Source organism: Sceloporus undulatus, chromosome 5, assembly GCF_019175285.1.
Source record: "Sceloporus undulatus isolate JIND9_A2432 ecotype Alabama chromosome 5, SceUnd_v1.1, whole genome shotgun sequence".
Lineage (NCBI taxonomy): Eukaryota > Metazoa > Chordata > Lepidosauria > Squamata > Phrynosomatidae > Sceloporus > Sceloporus undulatus.
Genome location: NC_056526.1, coordinates 183446662 through 183464472, shown reverse-complemented (window position 1 = coordinate 183464472; position 17811 = coordinate 183446662). Strand labels below are relative to the sequence as shown.

The 17811-nt window shown below is 41.2% G+C and overlaps 1 protein-coding gene across 2 annotated transcripts in view; it reads left to right on the top strand.

The window, feature by feature from the left end:
- The first annotated feature begins 316 nt into the window (after positions 1 to 316).
- Positions 317 to 17811, top strand: part of LOC121930660 (protein FAM47E-like) — a 32568-nt gene continuing 15073 nt past the window's right edge. The window contains exons 1-4 of one of the 2 annotated variants that reach the window (XM_042467294.1): positions 317 to 425; positions 10586 to 10970; positions 14617 to 14771; positions 16340 to 16493. In XM_042467294.1, the coding sequence (XP_042323228.1) occupies positions 409 to 425; positions 10586 to 10970; positions 14617 to 14771; positions 16340 to 16493 (711 nt within the window). In that variant the 5' untranslated portion in view covers positions 317 to 408. Of the gene's footprint in view, positions 426 to 8765; positions 8823 to 10585; positions 10971 to 14616; positions 14772 to 16339; positions 16494 to 17811 lie in introns of those variants that run through there. The other variant, XM_042467295.1, reaches the window with a different exon arrangement.

Below are 17811 nucleotides of genomic sequence, written 5' to 3'. Positions count from 1 at the left end.
AGGGACACAGCAAAGTGAAAGAACACAAAGAGAACAAAGCAAATTGAAGATGGCGTGTAAAAAAAAGTGGGTAAATAAATATTCAGATATTCTTTCTGTGGAATATTTGGTACCAGATTTAGTATAGGTGAACTGGGGTCAAATTAACTTCGGTTCCCATTCAAGAGAATATAAGCCAGAGCCTGAGTGGCAGTTGCACCATCCAACTGTTGCTATAGCTTTGCCACTGTTTCCTAGCAACAAAAAAGGCTTTCCAGTGCTTAATGGTTGCCTTGAACTGGTTTGCTGGAAGCTGGAGGGACACAGTAGTGCCTTGTTCTGCTGCCTTTTTTCACAGAAGGAGCAGCTGAGGCCCTCGCCTCATCTACGGAAGCAAAGAGTTTCCCCAAAGCCCTTGCATTTGGCAACATGAGCTCAGCCCCATGGTAAGCAAACAGCATCAAACTAAGAGATCACAAAGGTTTGTTTGCAGGCCTTTAATCTACAATTGTCATAGTTCATTTAGATTAATTTGAAAAGTGCCTGTTCACTCAGAAATCAATAGAATACAGGTTGAGTCTCCCTTATCCAAAATGTCCAGGTCCAGAAGAGTTGGATTTCAGATTTTGTGGATTTTGGAATACCTATATTTACATATAAGTACTGTACATAATGAGGTATCTTGGAGATGGGACATAAGTCTAAACAAAAAAAAAATCATTTATGTTTCATATATACCTTACATATGTAGCCTGATGGTCATTTTATACAGTCAGCCTGCCATATCCATGGATTTTTATATCCAAGGATTAAGCACCCACAGCTCTGAAAATATTTAGAAAATATATGTATTTCCAAAAGCAATCCTTGATTTTGCCATTTTATATAAGGGATACCGTTCTACTACCCCATTGTATATAATGGGACTTGAGCATCCATGGATTTTGGTATCCACATGGGGTCTTGGACCCAAAACTCAGCCCACTGTACAATTTTAATACAGTATGTCTTAAACCAATATGGTTTTAAACCAAAGGCCCATTGTACAATGTTTTTAATATGCCTGTGCATTGAACAAAGTTTATGTGTATTGAGACATCAGAAAGCAAAGGTGTCACTCTCTCAGCCACCCATTAATTTTTTTATTTTTTTTTAGTTTTTGGAATATATCGGATTTTGGAATTCCAGTTAAGGGAGACTCAACCTGTATTGGTTCCATTAACACAGAAGACTTCTGTTTGAACACAGCATAAGTAGAACAGACTGTTGCTGGCCACAACCAAGCTAAACAGTAGAAGCAAAATGTCAAGTTTCATTACCATCTTAGAGGGACTAAGCCTTAAGGACTAATCCTTAGCTACAAAGGTTTGACAGCTGTTTTGGTATTTTAAAAAAGCTTGAATACATTGGGCTGTGGGTTCAGTGGCTTCAAACTACAGGAAGAGAGCTTCCATTTAAACATTAGGAAGACTTTCTTGACAGTAAGAGCTATTCAATAGTGGAACACACTCCCTTGGAGCGTGGTTGAGTCTCCTTCTTTGAAGCTCTTTAAACAGAGGCTGGATGGCCATCTATTGGGGGTAAATCAATTGTATCTCCCTGCATATCAGGGAGTTGGACTGGATGACCCATGGGGCTCTCTTCCAACTCTGTCATTCTATGTTTCTATGAACTACCTTCAAGAATGGATATGTTTTGTTGAAAATTAAACAGCAATGTTTAATCACTTAAGTCACATTGTTTCCTTACAATTCTAGCTTCCTTGTAGTGTTTGTGGATTCTGTTGCATATATTTGTCATATTCTCCACTGCAATGTTAATTTCAGAACAACGAGAATATGGCAGGAATCAGAAGGAGTGCAATGTTCCTGCCATGGTATTAAATGTCTCTGCTCTAAGGTTTTCATTAGCCATCAGTTCCCATTCACTGACTTGAGTAGGGAGAGTCTAACCTAATATCTCATGGTATGCAATTCCAATTTCAATGAATAACAGGCATCAGGATGTGTATCTGCATGTTTGGTCATGATTTGAAGACATAATATGTACAATTGGTTAAAGCTGTTTTGAAGAGAGGGAGAAAAAGATAACATCTCAAAGACTAATTTTAAAGGCAGCTCCTATACTTCCATTTGTTCAGTCATCATGGCTGTCTAATCCATGTACAATATCCAGCACCCTACTCTCTAAATGCCCCTTTCTTCAATTAAAACTATTCTGCTATTTAACACTGAATAAGTGGGATCTAGGGCGCTGTCTGCACACATAAAATAAACCGGCCTCTCCTTGTCCTCTTGGTGGGGAGACCAGAAGACACAGGTCCCAATCTCTGAATCTGGTGTGCAGAGTCTGGACAAAGTTTGGGCCATTCAGTGCCAAATCCAAGGCATACTCCTCTTACCAGGGATTTAAAAAAATCTTCACTTGCTCTGAATATTTCCAGAAGATCTGGAGCCCTCTCTTCTGACGACGAGGGGCTGTTTGCATGCCTGTCCTGCTGGTGCAGCCACCACCTCTACTGTGGGTCACTTTGCTCTGAGGTCAGAAACAGGTACCCAGCAATGTCATTGAGGTGAGCGACTTGCTACCACTCCATCAACCAGCACAGCAGGACATACATGTGAACAGCCACCTGGCATCAGAATGGAGAGCTAGGGTAATTGTGGGGCAGAGGTTAGGGCAGTTCTGGCCAACGTATCTTGGCCAGTGCGGACAGCACCTAGATCAATAGTTGATTTCACCTTACTCAGAATTAGGGTTGCCAGGTCAGCAACATTCCCATTCCTGGGCATTTCATGAGGAGAACATGAGACATGGGGGCAGTTTTTTGTGATATCATAGAAGCAGGCCAGGAACGTAGCCAAGGGGGGGGTGTTCTTGGGGTCCGGACCCTCCCTTCCATTAGAAAAATGAATGGTGCATGCTGCTGCACTGCCATGCCCAAGCCCCATTATAATATTGGCACTTAGTCTGGACCCCCCCCCCTTCCTAAAATCCTGGCTACGTCCCTGAGCAGGCCCTTGTGATGTCATGGTATAGGTCCCTTATGTCACTTGGCAGAGTCCTGTTGCTGTAACAGAGGTGGGGCGGTGAGTGGGCAGGAAATATTTGTTTCTGGATCAGATTCAGGTGCAAGAGGAATCTGGCTATTATTATTATTATTAAACTTTATTTTTAAATCACTGTAATTATACACAGCGCTGTACAAAGTCAGTAAAATTACGGAATATATAAAAGCCTGCCCGAGGCGTACACTCTAAAAGTAATAACAATTAGATAGAGGAATAGATAAAATTACAATATAGGAAAGAAAAAACAAATTAAAAAACATCAGATATAAAAGCGAATCACATCAAACATTATCAGACAGCCAGATGACAAATCACAAATTCCCTGAGAACGCTTCCCTAAACAATATGGTTTTCAGCTCAGCCTTAAAGCTGGTTAGGGAAGTGATAAGCCATGCTTGCAGAGGAAGAAGGTTCCAGGAATGAGGGGCAGCAAGAGAGAAGGGACGGATCCAGGACGGGGCAGAGAAAATCCTGGGTTGAGAGAGGAGACTTTGGCTACCAGAGTGGAGAATGCGAGTAGAGATGTAGGGAGAGAGAAGATTGGTTAAATAAAGAGGGGCCAGCCCATGCAGGGCTTTAAAGGTGAGTAACAAAAGTTTGTACCTGATGCGGAAAGGAAGAGGGAGCCAGTGAAGGGAAGACAACAGAGGGGAGACATGATCATAATGGCAAGCAAGTGAAATAATGCGTGCAGCTGAATGCTGAACAGAAATTAATGGGTGGAGGTGAGAGAGAGGAAGCCCTGCCAGGAGGAGGTTACAGTAGTCTAGTCATGAGACCACTAGGACATGGACCAGTGTTTTTGTGGTAGAAGCTGAGAGATATGGACGGATTTTGGCAATATTGTAAAGAAAAAATCTACAGACCTTGGCTGTAGTCTGGATCTGGGGGATAAATGACAAAGAGGAGTCAAAAATGAAACCAAGACTGTGGGCTTCCTGGACCGGCTGGATAAAGATGTTATTGACAGAAATAGAAAAGGAGTAGTGAAGGGTGGGCTTAGGTGAGAAAACAAGAAGCTTGGTCTTGGACATATTGAGCTTCAGACGCCGATGGTGCATCCAGTGGGAGACAGCTGTTAAACAGGATGACACTTGCTGTTCTAGCTCTGGTGAAAGATTAGGGGTGGAAAGGTACAGCTGGGTATCATCGGCGTATAAATGGTAGGAGAAACCAAAACAACTAATAAGTTTGCCAAGGGAGAGTGTGTATAAAGAGAACAGTAGGAGACCCAAAACAGAGCCCTGAGGAACTCCAACAGATAAGGGGACAGAGGACGAGGTCTGACCACCCGAGACCACTGTAAAAGATCTGTCTGACAGGTAAGATGTGAACCAGTCGAGAACAAGTCCTGAGAAACCAAGGTCAGAGAGTATGTCTATTAGGAGACAGTGGTCCATGGTGTCGAAGGCCGCAGACAGATCGAGAAGGACAAGGATAGAGTAGAGGCCATTCGCCTTGGCCCGCAAAAGATCATTCGAGATCTTAGTAAGGGCTGTCTCTGTGGAGTGCCGTGGGCGAAAACCAGACTGGAAGGGATCCAGAATGGAGTTGGTTTCAAGAAACTCAAGACAGCGTGAATAGACAACTCGTTCCAACACCTTAGAAAGAAAAGGAAGAAGAGAGATTGGACGATAGCTAGCCAAGAAAGAAGGGTCAAGAGAGGGTTTTTTCAGAATAGGGGAAACTAAGACATGTTTGAAGACCGAGGGGAAGGAACCTGAAGAGAAAGAGAGATTAAAGATATAAAGGAGGGAGGGTAACAGAGAAGGGGCTATAGAGATTAGAAGACGAGAAGGGATTGACTAAAGTCCAGCTAACCAGCTAATGTGGCAATCCACAGCCAAGTGGAGAAAGGCCAATATTTGGAGGGTGTACAGGTAGCAAAAATTGTCCAGCAGCTGCAGTTGTTGATCTACTAGCATCCTGTATCTTTATAAACAGTGCACATGACAATTCACAGGTTTTTCTATGTTCCTATTGAGAATTGTGGAAAACTCACCACCAACCCAGGTTTCCTCCACCCTACTCCCCAGGACCTATGCCGCTGCCCAGGTGTATTCGCCACTCCCTGCCTTGCTCCAAAAGGCATAATGGGCTAAAGTGTGTGCTTTCATTTGCTCTGTCTCCCGCCCCCCCACCTTCACTTGTGTGTGTTTGATGCATAAATAATGTGCAAGCAAATACCATCAAACTGAGCCATTTAGCCCTGGTACCATGTAGAAATGGGTGGAGAGCATGACCAGGCTTTAAAGGTACCCCATGCATAAAAATCAAACTTTTTTCTCCTCATACCCTTTAAGTTTCATAGATCAACTGGAACAGCCATGGTTTATCCATGGTTTATCCATGATTTTATGGTAGGTGTTAAAATGTCCCTCTTTCCCCCTCTCAGCCACTCTCTTGATTGCTTATGTTGTTGTTTGTCATTACTCACTGCAAACTGCCACTAAGGACTTTAGCTATCCTCCCTGCTTTTTCTTCAGTGGTAGCCATGAGTGAACCACAAGAGAGATTGTTGCCCAGCAGAGAAGGTCCAAATTAGGAGAAGCAATGAGACCAAGGTGTAGAAAAAAGTTTATTCCTGCAGAAGTAGGTCGACCTGGAAAGATCCAAAAAGAGACAACTGATTCTCAGAGACCAGCTTTTATGACCTGTTACAATTTGGAAACATTAATATCATAGATGATACTGTATTAGTCATTTAAACAAGGAGTTTTTAAATTAACACTTGTAGGTTAAACAGGAAGTTCCCCTTCTTATCTATGGCCCAAGACAGGCGGGCAGGAAGCGGTGTGCTGGCGCTGAAACTAGGGTTCCTAAAAAGCTGTGTTAATTTGTCATTTTCAATATATTCATGTACTTTGTTATACCATTCAGATAATTTTTTCTTGTTTCCAGTATTTAGCATAGACATTTCTTGCAGCAATAAACATGTAGAATAGGACCTTCCCATTTACTTTTTCTAACTTGTCATCAATCATACCCAGTAGGAAAATTTCTGGTCTGTTTTCCAATTCAATATGCAGAATTTCTGAGATGGCACTACGTATTTGCGTCCAATATTTTTTTGCTCTCTTACATAGCCACCATATATGAAAAAAGTACCTTTTTCGGTAGAACATTTCCAACATCTGTCAGTAGTGTTACTATACATTTTACAAAGTATTTTATAAATAGTGTATAATTTTTAAGCTGCTGTTTGATCTGTTGTAAAATGATATAAGTATAGGTTTGGGGGTATTTTTTTGCTTGTTAGGCAGATTAGAGAACTAATGTCTACAGTTTCATATCTTCCAATGGTCCTGACTTTTCAGCGACTGTCCTGATTTATTCCCAGTCATTTCACTTTTTTGGCTGCTTTTTCAGCAATCCCAGTTTCTCTCTCCTCTACCACTTCCCCCTTTGTCCTCAGCTTACTTCAGTTGCTGTGAAATGGGTTCAACATGCAAAAGTAGTTTGTACTCAGTTCACTCAGCATGAGAGAGGACTAGGTGAATTCTTGCCCTTCCCAGTAGGCTCAGGCAAAAGCAAACTGCTACACCCTCTCTTTGTTTATGTGTTCTTCCTTATTAATAACTTTTACCATTTACCTAACACTGATGTTGCTTGGCCACCCATGTCCCAGTTTTCACCTGTGAAAAGTTGGAGGGCATGCATGCAGTTGGGAATTCCTGAAGCAGATGTAGTTTTCTCTCACCCCATCTCTCTGTGTAGTGAGTGCAAGGTTCTTTGCTTTTGTCAGCTAATCTGTATCTATCTGGAGTTCCACCTTCTGGTCACCTAAGCTTCCAACTAATGAACTACAGTATTATTGAAATAGGCAGATTAAGATCAACACTCCCTTAAATATCTCTTACGCACATGAGTTCCAGGACATTTACAATGGGAAAATAAACATTTGCATCTTCTATGCTATATATTAATCAAGCAAGTTACACATTTATACAGTCCACAGAGAGATCATTACATCATTTAGACAACTTGCTGTCTAGGTACAGACATGGTAGGCCCAATATTTTATTCCTATAAGGATCATGCGTCAAACTCACAAGGAATCTTGCAGTGGTAAGGAGTATCAACATACATCACATTTATATTATATGGTCACCATGCATTTCACATGTCATCTGTCGAGGAAACAATATATCTCAAAACAATCTTCAGTTGAGGAAGGTATACATCTTACACTGATATTTATATGCATTTAGTTAATTCAGTATAGTTATTATTTCAGAGAGTGAACTCTAACTGGTATACCCACATTCTAGGAAACATTATAATAAATAAATAATGAAAATGATTTCAACCATTCTAGGGAGTATAACCACCTAGGACCTTCTTCTGGCATGATCTAAAACAGGGGTGGGCAACTGTAAAGGTGGAGAGGGATATTTTTCACTTCCACACTCTTGTGGTCACATTGGCTTGTCTAATGCAACCAGATCAGTTTTTAAAACAAGATTTTGGATATGTGGGGATCTTAGGGATTATGATGCTTTGACCTATTTTAAGCATTTGGGGTTAAAAAACCCCCATCTGATTATTTTTAAATGGGAGGTGGGGTCTATGCGCTTCAGAGGCCACACTTTGTCCAACCATAATCTAAAAGATTTGCCTCTTTTGTAAAGTTATGAGATGATTGGCTCCTAGTAAGTGCTATCAATTCTCTTTTATACTCTTGTTTATCTCCTCTTGTCCATTCAGATCACTGGGTCTGATTTCACTGGGCCTGATTTTTTGTTTTAACTTAGACTGTAAACCACTTTGAGTCCTGTTTTGGGAGGAAGGTGGGATATCAATCAGTCAATCAAATAAATTATTTTAGGTGGGGCTGATTTCAGCTCTCTAAGCAAAACACTACTGTCTGCTTTAGCATGCTTCCCAGGATATCTGCTGAGCCCATCATCCAATCACAGATGAGTTATAGACTGCATTCACACTGAAGAAATAATCCAGTTTGACACCGCTTTAACTACCATGCCTCAGTGCTATGGAATTCTGGGATCTATAGTTTTGTGAAACATTTAGCATTCTCTGTCAAAGAGCTCCAGTGCCACAACCAACTACAATTTCCAGGATTCCATAGCATTGATCCATGGCTGTTAAAGCGATGTCAAACTGGATTATTTCTGCAGTATGGATGGATTATGCGCTTTAACAGGGTTTCATCAGTACTGCTTTCTCTACCATTTACTGGCATTTTCTTATTTACTGTTCATTTATCAAAAGTTATAGTACAACACAGTACTATGGCAATATGTCCACGCAGTTTTCAGTAAAATATTTCTCTGTAAAGATTAATCCTCTTAACCCAGAAAAGGCACAATTCCCTAATGCAATGTACAGTTTTTTCTTATTTAAACTCATTTTACACTTAATATCTTAATTCACAATCTGAAATGTACAATATATATATATATCATCCAACCCCGAATATTTCCCTCAACCCCAGAGCAAAGAAACTCTAAATTATTTTGAAGAAGGTGGTGTTGATGCTTCCAATTTACTTGTTTTGGAAAAGTTGGGATTAATTTGCGAAAGATTTGGTATACTTGTGTGTTTGAAGTATTTGGGATGGCTAATTTTTAGTCGCATTTGAAATTTCTTAAGCCAGTATCTCTGTATATAATGCAGCTCTGATGTCACAAAGTGAGACTTGCATATCCTTGGATATAACCATGTCAGGGAAGATCATAAACTTATGGGGACTTGAGAAGATATGTGACTTTTTGTTTCGCAGGCAGCAAGGAAAATGTAGAGCCTGGCCATGTATGTTTTGTAAGGAAAGGTTTAATATAATCATAATCCTCCTCTAATCACTGGAATCCAGCGGATTACAACAATAAGAGGATTCAGTTAAAAATTCTAAAAACCCTATGCCTCCCCCCCAGTATAAAAACTTTGGCGTGTTACAGCGCGCCAAAAAGCGGCGCTCTCCTGCGCCGTCATTAGCTGCGCGAGAAGCCCCAGTGGCAGACCGGAGGCTTCCGGCGCAGCTAAAAAAAGAAGCGCCGAAATGGGTTCTTCTTGTGCCCCGGATGTGAGCCGCAAGGCTGAGGTGCGGACTCACGGCGTTATATCTGGGGCGCGACTTGTGGACGCTATGCATCCGGCATGTAATAAGTGTATATGGGCCCGCCATAATAATGCCCCGTCAGTGCTAGGGGTGAGGCCGGTGTGGACGCTAGGTCTTCGGCCAACCCTAGCACATGACGGGGCGTAGGGCCCGTCTGTAACATGCCTTTGTAATACTAAAAAGAGATTAAACCAGACAGATATTAAAACAGGTTTAGGTTTTATAAGGAAAGGTTTAGGCCTAAATAATGGTTCCTGGGCTGGGCCAGACCTCTCTTTGAAAGGGGCCATTCACCAATGTTATGAATGCAAGCCCTGGCCTTTTCTTTTTAAGGCAAGTACTGACTAATGGCTCAAAGCATTTGATGTTTCCTTTACTGGGCACATTTATATGCCTCTGTAACTCATGGGTTTTGTTAATGATGTTTTGTTGCTTAAATCACAAACCACAAGACAGCTGACCAAACAAACTGTGGCTGGTCTTCTCCATTTGTTTCTCCTCCACCTCTTTCATAGGTACTCTTTCAGAGTGGACAATTAGAAAGAGAAATCTGAGATAAACCAAGTTTGTGGTTCAGATGTTACAACAAGCTATTGTTTAAACAGATAGAGCATGTAACCCAACAACAAACCATGAGTTTTGACTGTGGTTTATGGATCATTAACAAACCATAGCTTGTTACCAGATGTGGGTTTGCATTACAAGAAGCCAGATTTCAACAACCATACCATGATTGGTCATGATTAATTTTAATCATACTATTAATAGCTAGGAAAAAGATGGGTATTTTTAAAGAAATGTTATGAGTGAAAAAAGCCATTAGTTTGGGGGGAGTGGTGCCCTCCTAACTGAAGGAAGGGAGCAGGGAAGGCCAAAGAGAGGTAACAACAGAAGTACTGTAATTTGGAGACAAAGGAAAACACTAATGGACAGATGATAAGCTGAAGGCTGAACCGTCTTGGAGTGTGAATGTTTCTCTCTTGTGGTTTGAATAGGCAATTAAGTAGTACTAGGCGTTTCACCTCCCCATATGCTCCACTTCTCCATTAGTAAATAACCTAAATATTGAAAAAATATCATGTCCCATCTTCTCCCCCGCCTCCACCTTTCCCTAAAGAAGAACAAGCTCAAGTTTGCCTTGGAACTTCTCAAAAAAGCAAGGAAGTGGAAAATGCAAAGCAGGATCAGTAAAAGACCCCTAAAGTGGTTCTGTTATGTAGAGATTTCCAAAGAGGCAGGGTAACTTTACTTCTGCTTTTTGTTCCTCCATCATTAATAGCATTAATTCCTTATAAGACATCTAAGCACAAATATTCCATGATTGAGGGCTGAACGTGAAGAAATTATAGAATAGCTCAGTAAATGCCTTGTGGAAAACTTTCCAGCCCAGTCCATAGCTATTCAGATAGGATGCATTTCCTTTAACTGCTGATCATCATTCTGCTTCCATTTGCAGGTATAAGGAAAAATTGCCTTCCAAATGCTTTCATGAATGCATTGTTAACAAAAAGAGGTTCTCTGATGCCCTCAATGGCCAGCGATGGAGATTTTTGAAAAGTGGCATAGATGATTTCAGAAATGGCTGCCCTCCCCCTTCTGACAATATAATTATTAGAGGTAAAATGGGACCTGTACCGATAATTCTACAGTACAAAAAACCAGATACTTCACAAATCATGCCATATAAAGCTGCAGAACTACAGACCAAAAGTGATATAATTTACTCCAAACTTAGTCCAGCGCAGAAAGCAAAGAAAGATTATATAGCACAGACAGAACACTGCTTGGCCCAACACCCGCTAGCACTTTATCCTCATTTGGAGGAGAGTGTGCCACCAGAGGTAAGAATAATCATATTTTTGCCCTCAATGTCCTTACAGTCTTTGGGTTTGAGTTTCCTGATCTTGAATTTACCAATTCCAGCCTTGGACAGAATATAGCCCAGAGAAGCAGAGCAAATATTTTAACAGTTTACATTTTGGCAGGCTGTAAATCTAGAAGCAAACACATTAATTTTCATCATACTGTATTATTATTATTATTATTATTATTATTATTATTATTATAGTTTATTTCTATAGCGCTGTACATGTACACAGTGCTGTACATACAGATAATCAATCAATAAAATAATATTCTGAGACCATTCCATAAGTTTTTATTTTCTGCTGTGTCAAAAGTGAGTATCATATCTCCAGCAAGCTTTGCTTGCAACACTCCATATCTGAGTTATATGAAATACCTTGGCTGGCATTCTGTTACTCAATTATGATGTGAGATTGATTTATGCCTATGTAACTATTTACTATTCACATTAATGATGACAGTAAAATTGCCATGATTGGAAATGTCCCCTAAACCCACCTTAAAAGCCAGCCAGCCATCCTGAGTGGCACATTTTTGCAGCACTAGCAAGTGGGGCACTGAAGGATGATGTGACCAGCCTCCTCCTGCCAGCGAGGAATGGTGTGAGGACAGAGACCCTACACTATCCTATCACAACCCTTCAGTATCCCATTGCTTGCTGGTGGGAGGAGGCTGGTCATATCATCCTGCAACTACCTGCTCACCAGTGCTGCAGAAATCCATTACTGACTGTTTTTTAAGGTGGGTTTCAAGGGTTTGATCAGGAGACAGAGCATAGCTACATCTCTGATGCAGGATCTTCATCCTCAGATTTAATCCAGGTTTCACTCCAGTAATCCAAGAACTAGGTTTACTTCACCCATTGGAAAACTGGTTCACAAAGGAGTTGAGCTAAAGTTTAAATATGGTCACATTTATTTAATGTTACAGAAGTAGCACATGTAAGGAAGTCTTCAAATGTTACAGTATTTCAAGCTAATTAGTTGGCCAAAAACTGCCTTCTACGTTATAGTTTAATTAGCTTGTAAAACCCTGAGATGAAATGGAAACTTTTGCTTCAATTAAACAAAGCTCACTCTTAAACCACTTTATTGCCAGTATGAAACACTGGGATGCTCAAAACCTCTTCCTCCAACCCACACACAGCCAAATTCTCATCTAGGGAAGGCTCACATTTTGGAATAAGGAGTTTTATTTCTTTATGTGAGGAAGTGAGTCTAACTTTAGGTCCCAGAATAGTATGTCAATGTTCAGTGAGTATTTGAGAAAGGACAGTGGTGTCATCTCACTTGTTGATGAGCAGGAGAACCTGGGTCTGTATCAGTGGCTGCAAACCCATTGCCTTTGACTGCAAAGAGATGGAGGATGCCTTGATGTAACTCTTGATTCTAAGGTATCATTAAGTACAGTTATAAGCATAAACAGATAGAAGCAATAGTTTTTTGTGGGGTTTTTGGGCTATGTGGCCATGTTCTAGAAGAGTTTTCTTCCTAGAACATGGCCACATAGCCCGAAAATCCCACAAAAAACTATGGATGCCAGCCATGAAAGTCTTTGACTCCACAGTTAGAGACAAATCCCTCAGGCCTGAGATCAGAATAGCCAGTTATGGTCTACCAAGGTATTTTTAATGAGAGCACAAAGGCAAAAGTGTTGTTAGAGATGATTTTCCTCTTCATCCTCCCTGTGTCCAAAAAATAGGTTAATTAAGTAGTTTGGTATGAATACAGTACTGTGTCCAGTTCTGGGCACCACAGTTCAGAATGGATGTTGAGAAGCTGGAGTGTCCAAAGGAGGGCAACTAAAATAGTGAAAGTTCTGGAAACCATGCCCTGTGAGGAGAGACTTGGGGAGCTGGGCATGTTTAGCCTGGAGAAGAGATGGTTAAGAGGTGATATGATAGCCCTGTTTCAGAATAGCAATGTTTAAGGGGGGGGAATCATATTGAAGAGGGAGCAAGCTTGTTTTCTGCTGCTCCAGAGAATAGGACCCAGAACAACGGATGCAAGCTACAGGAAAAGAGATTTCACTTAAACATTAGGAAGAACTTTTTTGGCAGAAAGAGCTGTTCAGCAGTGGAACACAATCCCTCAGAGAGCATTGGAGTCTCTTTCCTTGAAGGTCTTTAAATACAGGCTGAATGGTGGTTTGATTGTGAGTTCCTGCATGGCAGGGGGGTTGGACTGGATGGCCCTTGTGGTCTCTTCCAACTCTGTGATTCTGTGATTCTACAACAGAAGCAAACTAGTGATGGGCAAGTGTTGCAAGGCAATCTGTGGTAGGAAAAGAGGACTGCTCTGTGAAAAGTCCTATGGCACAGGTTGCCCTAGACCAAGGGTGGGCAAAATGCAGACAAAGGGCTATATGAAGCCTATGGGCCAATTTCATGGCCTCCCAGAGTTCCTCATGGGCTTGTCTACAGGATTAAAATTCTCCCCATTCAGTTTCTATAGAATGTGATCCCACCACATGAGATTCAGAGGAGTTGGGGCTTCTTGCACTCACTAACTCTCAAAAGTCCATAAAACTCTACAGAAAAAGCATTCAGTTTTTACTGGAGTACCCATGAGGATGTGCGTTATCAAATGTGTTGCTGTTTGGTTCACGTGGCCGCACATTTTCGGTAGTGGGAAGGTGGACAGATGTGAATTTGTGGAAGAAACTGAAGACAATTAAACGTCCATGGAAATGTGCAAAAATCCACAGCAATTCACTTAATTCACTTACATGTAGAGTAGCTCAAAGATTTTAAAAATCTTGGTCACTTTGTATTGTTAAAAGGCCTATCCTGAGTCTAAAAAGATCTGATGAGAAGTCGAAAAGGCCCCCTGCCCCACACATCTCTAGAGGGCGTTTGAGGAATTTGGGGCAAAAATGACATTTATGTTTTGTAAGAGTATGAAGCCTTCAGTACACTATTGTAGCTCTCTAACCTCTAATGCTTGTGCCTTCCCTAGACTTTCTAATATGATGTACTAGGAATCTTTTGGAAGTGTTTATGCTTTGAACTCTGAACTTATGCTTACCCTGCATGGATGTGTAAATAAGCTTCACACCACAGAAACACCATATGTCTCTACTGATTTCCATCCAAGGAAACTGTATCCTGGATAAGCACTGGAACTCCTAAAATGAGAAAGTGAAGTGCACATACATAACAAGATTTTAAGCAAAATAAATAAGGTGTCAGGGAGGCTACATCTTGCAAGTTATGACCAAGATTCAATCCCAAATATTTAAAATCAGATTCACAAAATTAAATTAAATTTATACAGTATAATATGTAAATGTGATAGAGAGAAATAGTACAAGTTTCCTTGCATGGTTTCTTATCCGAGCACATCATTCTTTGCATTACTTCTATACCAATTTCACACTTTTCATCTGAAACATGAGGTGGTTCGGATGTCTAAATATTTCACACCGTTCAAAAACACAGCTGTGTTATTCTGATAAATCAGTATGCAAAGGGATCTTGCAGTACCTTTGAGACTACAGTAACTGAAAGAGAAAAGTTGGTAGCATGAGCTTTCATACACTTGAATCTACTTCCTCAGATGCATGTTACACAAGCCCTCCGCATATTTCAAACTGTGTGTGTTTCATTTACCTCCTTCTCAGCTTTTCTGTGATGTTGTGAGGCTCCTGGATCCTGAGATGCACCTGAGTAGAGGCTCATTCCATGACTACCAAACTCATAGGGATCTCCACACTACCGTTCAGTATCAGGTGCCACGTGACACAAAACCAGAAACACGCCACACCCCAACTGTCCCGTGAGTAATGGAATAGGTGGACTGTAATGCAAAAATGACTTCTGCTTCCTTAAACTGACCTCTTGAGGCCGGGTGACTTAGAAACATTTAGTCGTTGAAGTGGTTTGATGTGTAAAAAAAATGGAAGGGAATTTTCTTAGGTTACATGGCTGGAGTCCAGACTATCTATAAGAATGCATCTCCCTATATGAGCATCCCCAAGTTTTAAGATCCTGGGGAAGGACTTTGTCTCTGTCTCATGCACAATTCAATCTCTGCCTCAATTGGCAAGAATATGTGAGAGGACCTTCTCAGTAGCTGCTCCCAGGCTGTGGTACTTCCTGCCATGGGAGGCTAGTCTTGCTTCCCTCTGGTCTATGTCTACCAACAGACAAAGGACTCTTTCAGAATTGTCTAACGAAGTATGAATTCTAACAATATTGCCTCTTGGGCTTTGTGGGCTGTTTTCTCATCCAGATCCTCTTGGAGGGTGTTCAGAGATCTTTCTTGGATCTGCACTAGGGTTCTTCCAGACATTTTTTTAAAACTGAGGATATGATTTTTTTGAGATGAGCCAGCGTGATGTAGTGGTTTCTCTTCACCCCTTGCAAAGGCAGCTGAGCCTACCAGATGTCAGTCTCTGCCTTTGGAAGAAGAGGGAGGAAAGGAGTGGGTAGGAGAGGAGATGGCATGAGGTAGGGGAAGCAGAAGGAGCAGGGAAAGAGGGGATTGATGTGGAAGGGCTTGACCATCTGGCTGAGGCGCTGTGGAGGTAATAACGAAAAGGGGCTGTTGACAGGAAAGTGTTCTGTAGCACATGTTTGAAGGGAGGCTTATGATATTCGTGGTTCTTCCACTTTAGCATGGGTGCTGCACCTCTAAGCTCTGCAAATGTGGAGGGCTGAATATATTTTAAAGCTGTAATTTCTGTTAACCTGGGTAAACCATCTTATTCTCATACTGAGAGAAAGACAGGATATAAATAAAATGAAGAAATAATTAATAAACATCAGGGAAAGCTTTGCATTTGTGAGCATAGTTTTTTTCTCCACAATAAGTCACTTTCTGCCTCTTTTTAAAGTGTTGTGTGACATTTCCTTGTTATGTTTGAATTGCAGTAACATAGAATCTCATTTGCACATGGAGAAAAGAACATACCTCAGCAGATTAGCCCCATTACCAATTAATACCTGCCACTGCCTGGTGCCTATCTATCTATCTATCTATCTATCTATCTATCTATCTATCTAGCCACTTATGATCTCAAAAGCCAATACTAGAACTCTGAATTGAGCACTCAACTATTGGGTTGTTTGTTTATTTTTACTATGGCAAGATATGATCCATAACCTTAGTATGAGTTGGTATTCATTGTTTTGTGCCAACTGAGTTTTCTAGGCCCAAGTTGAAAGGCATCAGAAATTAAACTGAAGGAAATGAAAACATACAAACAGAATAAAAACAAATAAATAAAAAAATAAAAATCTGGGGAGCACCAACCAGGTACCACTGATGCTGTAGTACCACTGAGATATTATCATTTCTCGGTATGCTGGTATTATGATTATTGTATTTCTCATTGTTTTTAGGGTATGGCTGCCTAAAAAGAAAAACCCTTACACATGGCTTAGCGAAAAAGAGGTGGCAGAGAGAGAAAAAGCAGCCAAAATAGCCTACATTCCTCCCTTGGATGAGAATGTAAAACGTGTGACGAAGGAATTCTGTGAATGGGTCAGTGCAATGGTAAGCCAAAGGGTTTTTGTGGACTTTTGGGGCTACATGGCCATGTTCTGGAAGAACTTATCCCTGACGTTCACCTGCATCTGTGGCTGGCATCTTCAGGGGATGGTGGCATGGAAGTGAGTGGGGTATCTATACTGTGTGACCCCTGGTTGGGAGGAGATGATTTACATGTTAGAGTGTATTCTGTATATATTTGGTCTGTTGTTGAATGGCAAGGGCTCAGGGTGGAAGCATATGTGGAAGGATAGCCAAGGGATTTGTAATTGCAAACTGCTGAAACCAATTGTTTACAAAGTAATGCAAAGTCATAAAAAATCTGCTTTGGTATGTACATAAAGGTTAAGCAGATTGTTTTCAGATGTCATGAACCTATGTGAACTTTAAAAGCTGGAGTGGATATTTTAAAGTAGTGCTTCTCAAAATGATGTTCGGTGGACCAGTTCTGGTCCATAGCCATTTTCCAGGAAACTTTGGAACTATTTTAATAGTATGGTGCAAATATGGAACCAGTCCCCAGCACACTGGAAAAAAGATCCCAGTCTGCCACATCAAATAGTTTGAGAAGCACTGTGTGGCGTGGTGGGGATGATTTCACATTTGCAATTGGCTTAAGGGGTGAGATCCATCCAAACCAATTCTAGTAATGTCTCCTTAGTGTGAAGGTCTAGCTTCATCAGGGCTAGCCTGAAGGAAGGAGACTCCGCCCTCCATAACTGCCATCCGCCGGCCTGAGAGGGAGTTCACCAGGCAGGTCCAGTTCCATCAGGACTAGCCTGAAGAAAGGAGACTCCTCCCTCCATAACTGCCATCCGCCGGCCTGAGAGGGAGTTCACCAGGCAGGTCCAGCTCCATCAGGGCTATCCTGGAAGAAGGAAGAGCCCTCCCTCCAATCCATCTGCCTTGGTCCAGGCCTCAGAGGGAGAGAACCACTGGACCTCATCCCCTTTCCCTCCACCATTCCCTTTTCCTTTTGTTTTGCGTCTTTTAGATTGTAAGCCTGAGGGCAGGGAACTGTCTGATTAAAAATAATAATTGTAAGCTGCTCTGAGAGCCATTAGGGCTGAAGGGAGGGATATAAATACCTAAATAAATAAATAAATAAATAAAGTTAAGAAAGCAATTGTATGCTTCCCAATTACTATTTCTATTCCTACTTCAATTCATATAATAAAATCTGTGAAGTATTTGACCTTTGTGCCGTCTATCCCAAGTCAGTGACTCACTAAAGGTATCTGACACTTTTGTGTAATGTCATGCTTTAATTTAGTTCCCTCTTTAGTTCACATGATATATAAGAGTGGGCCTAGGTATGGAGGGG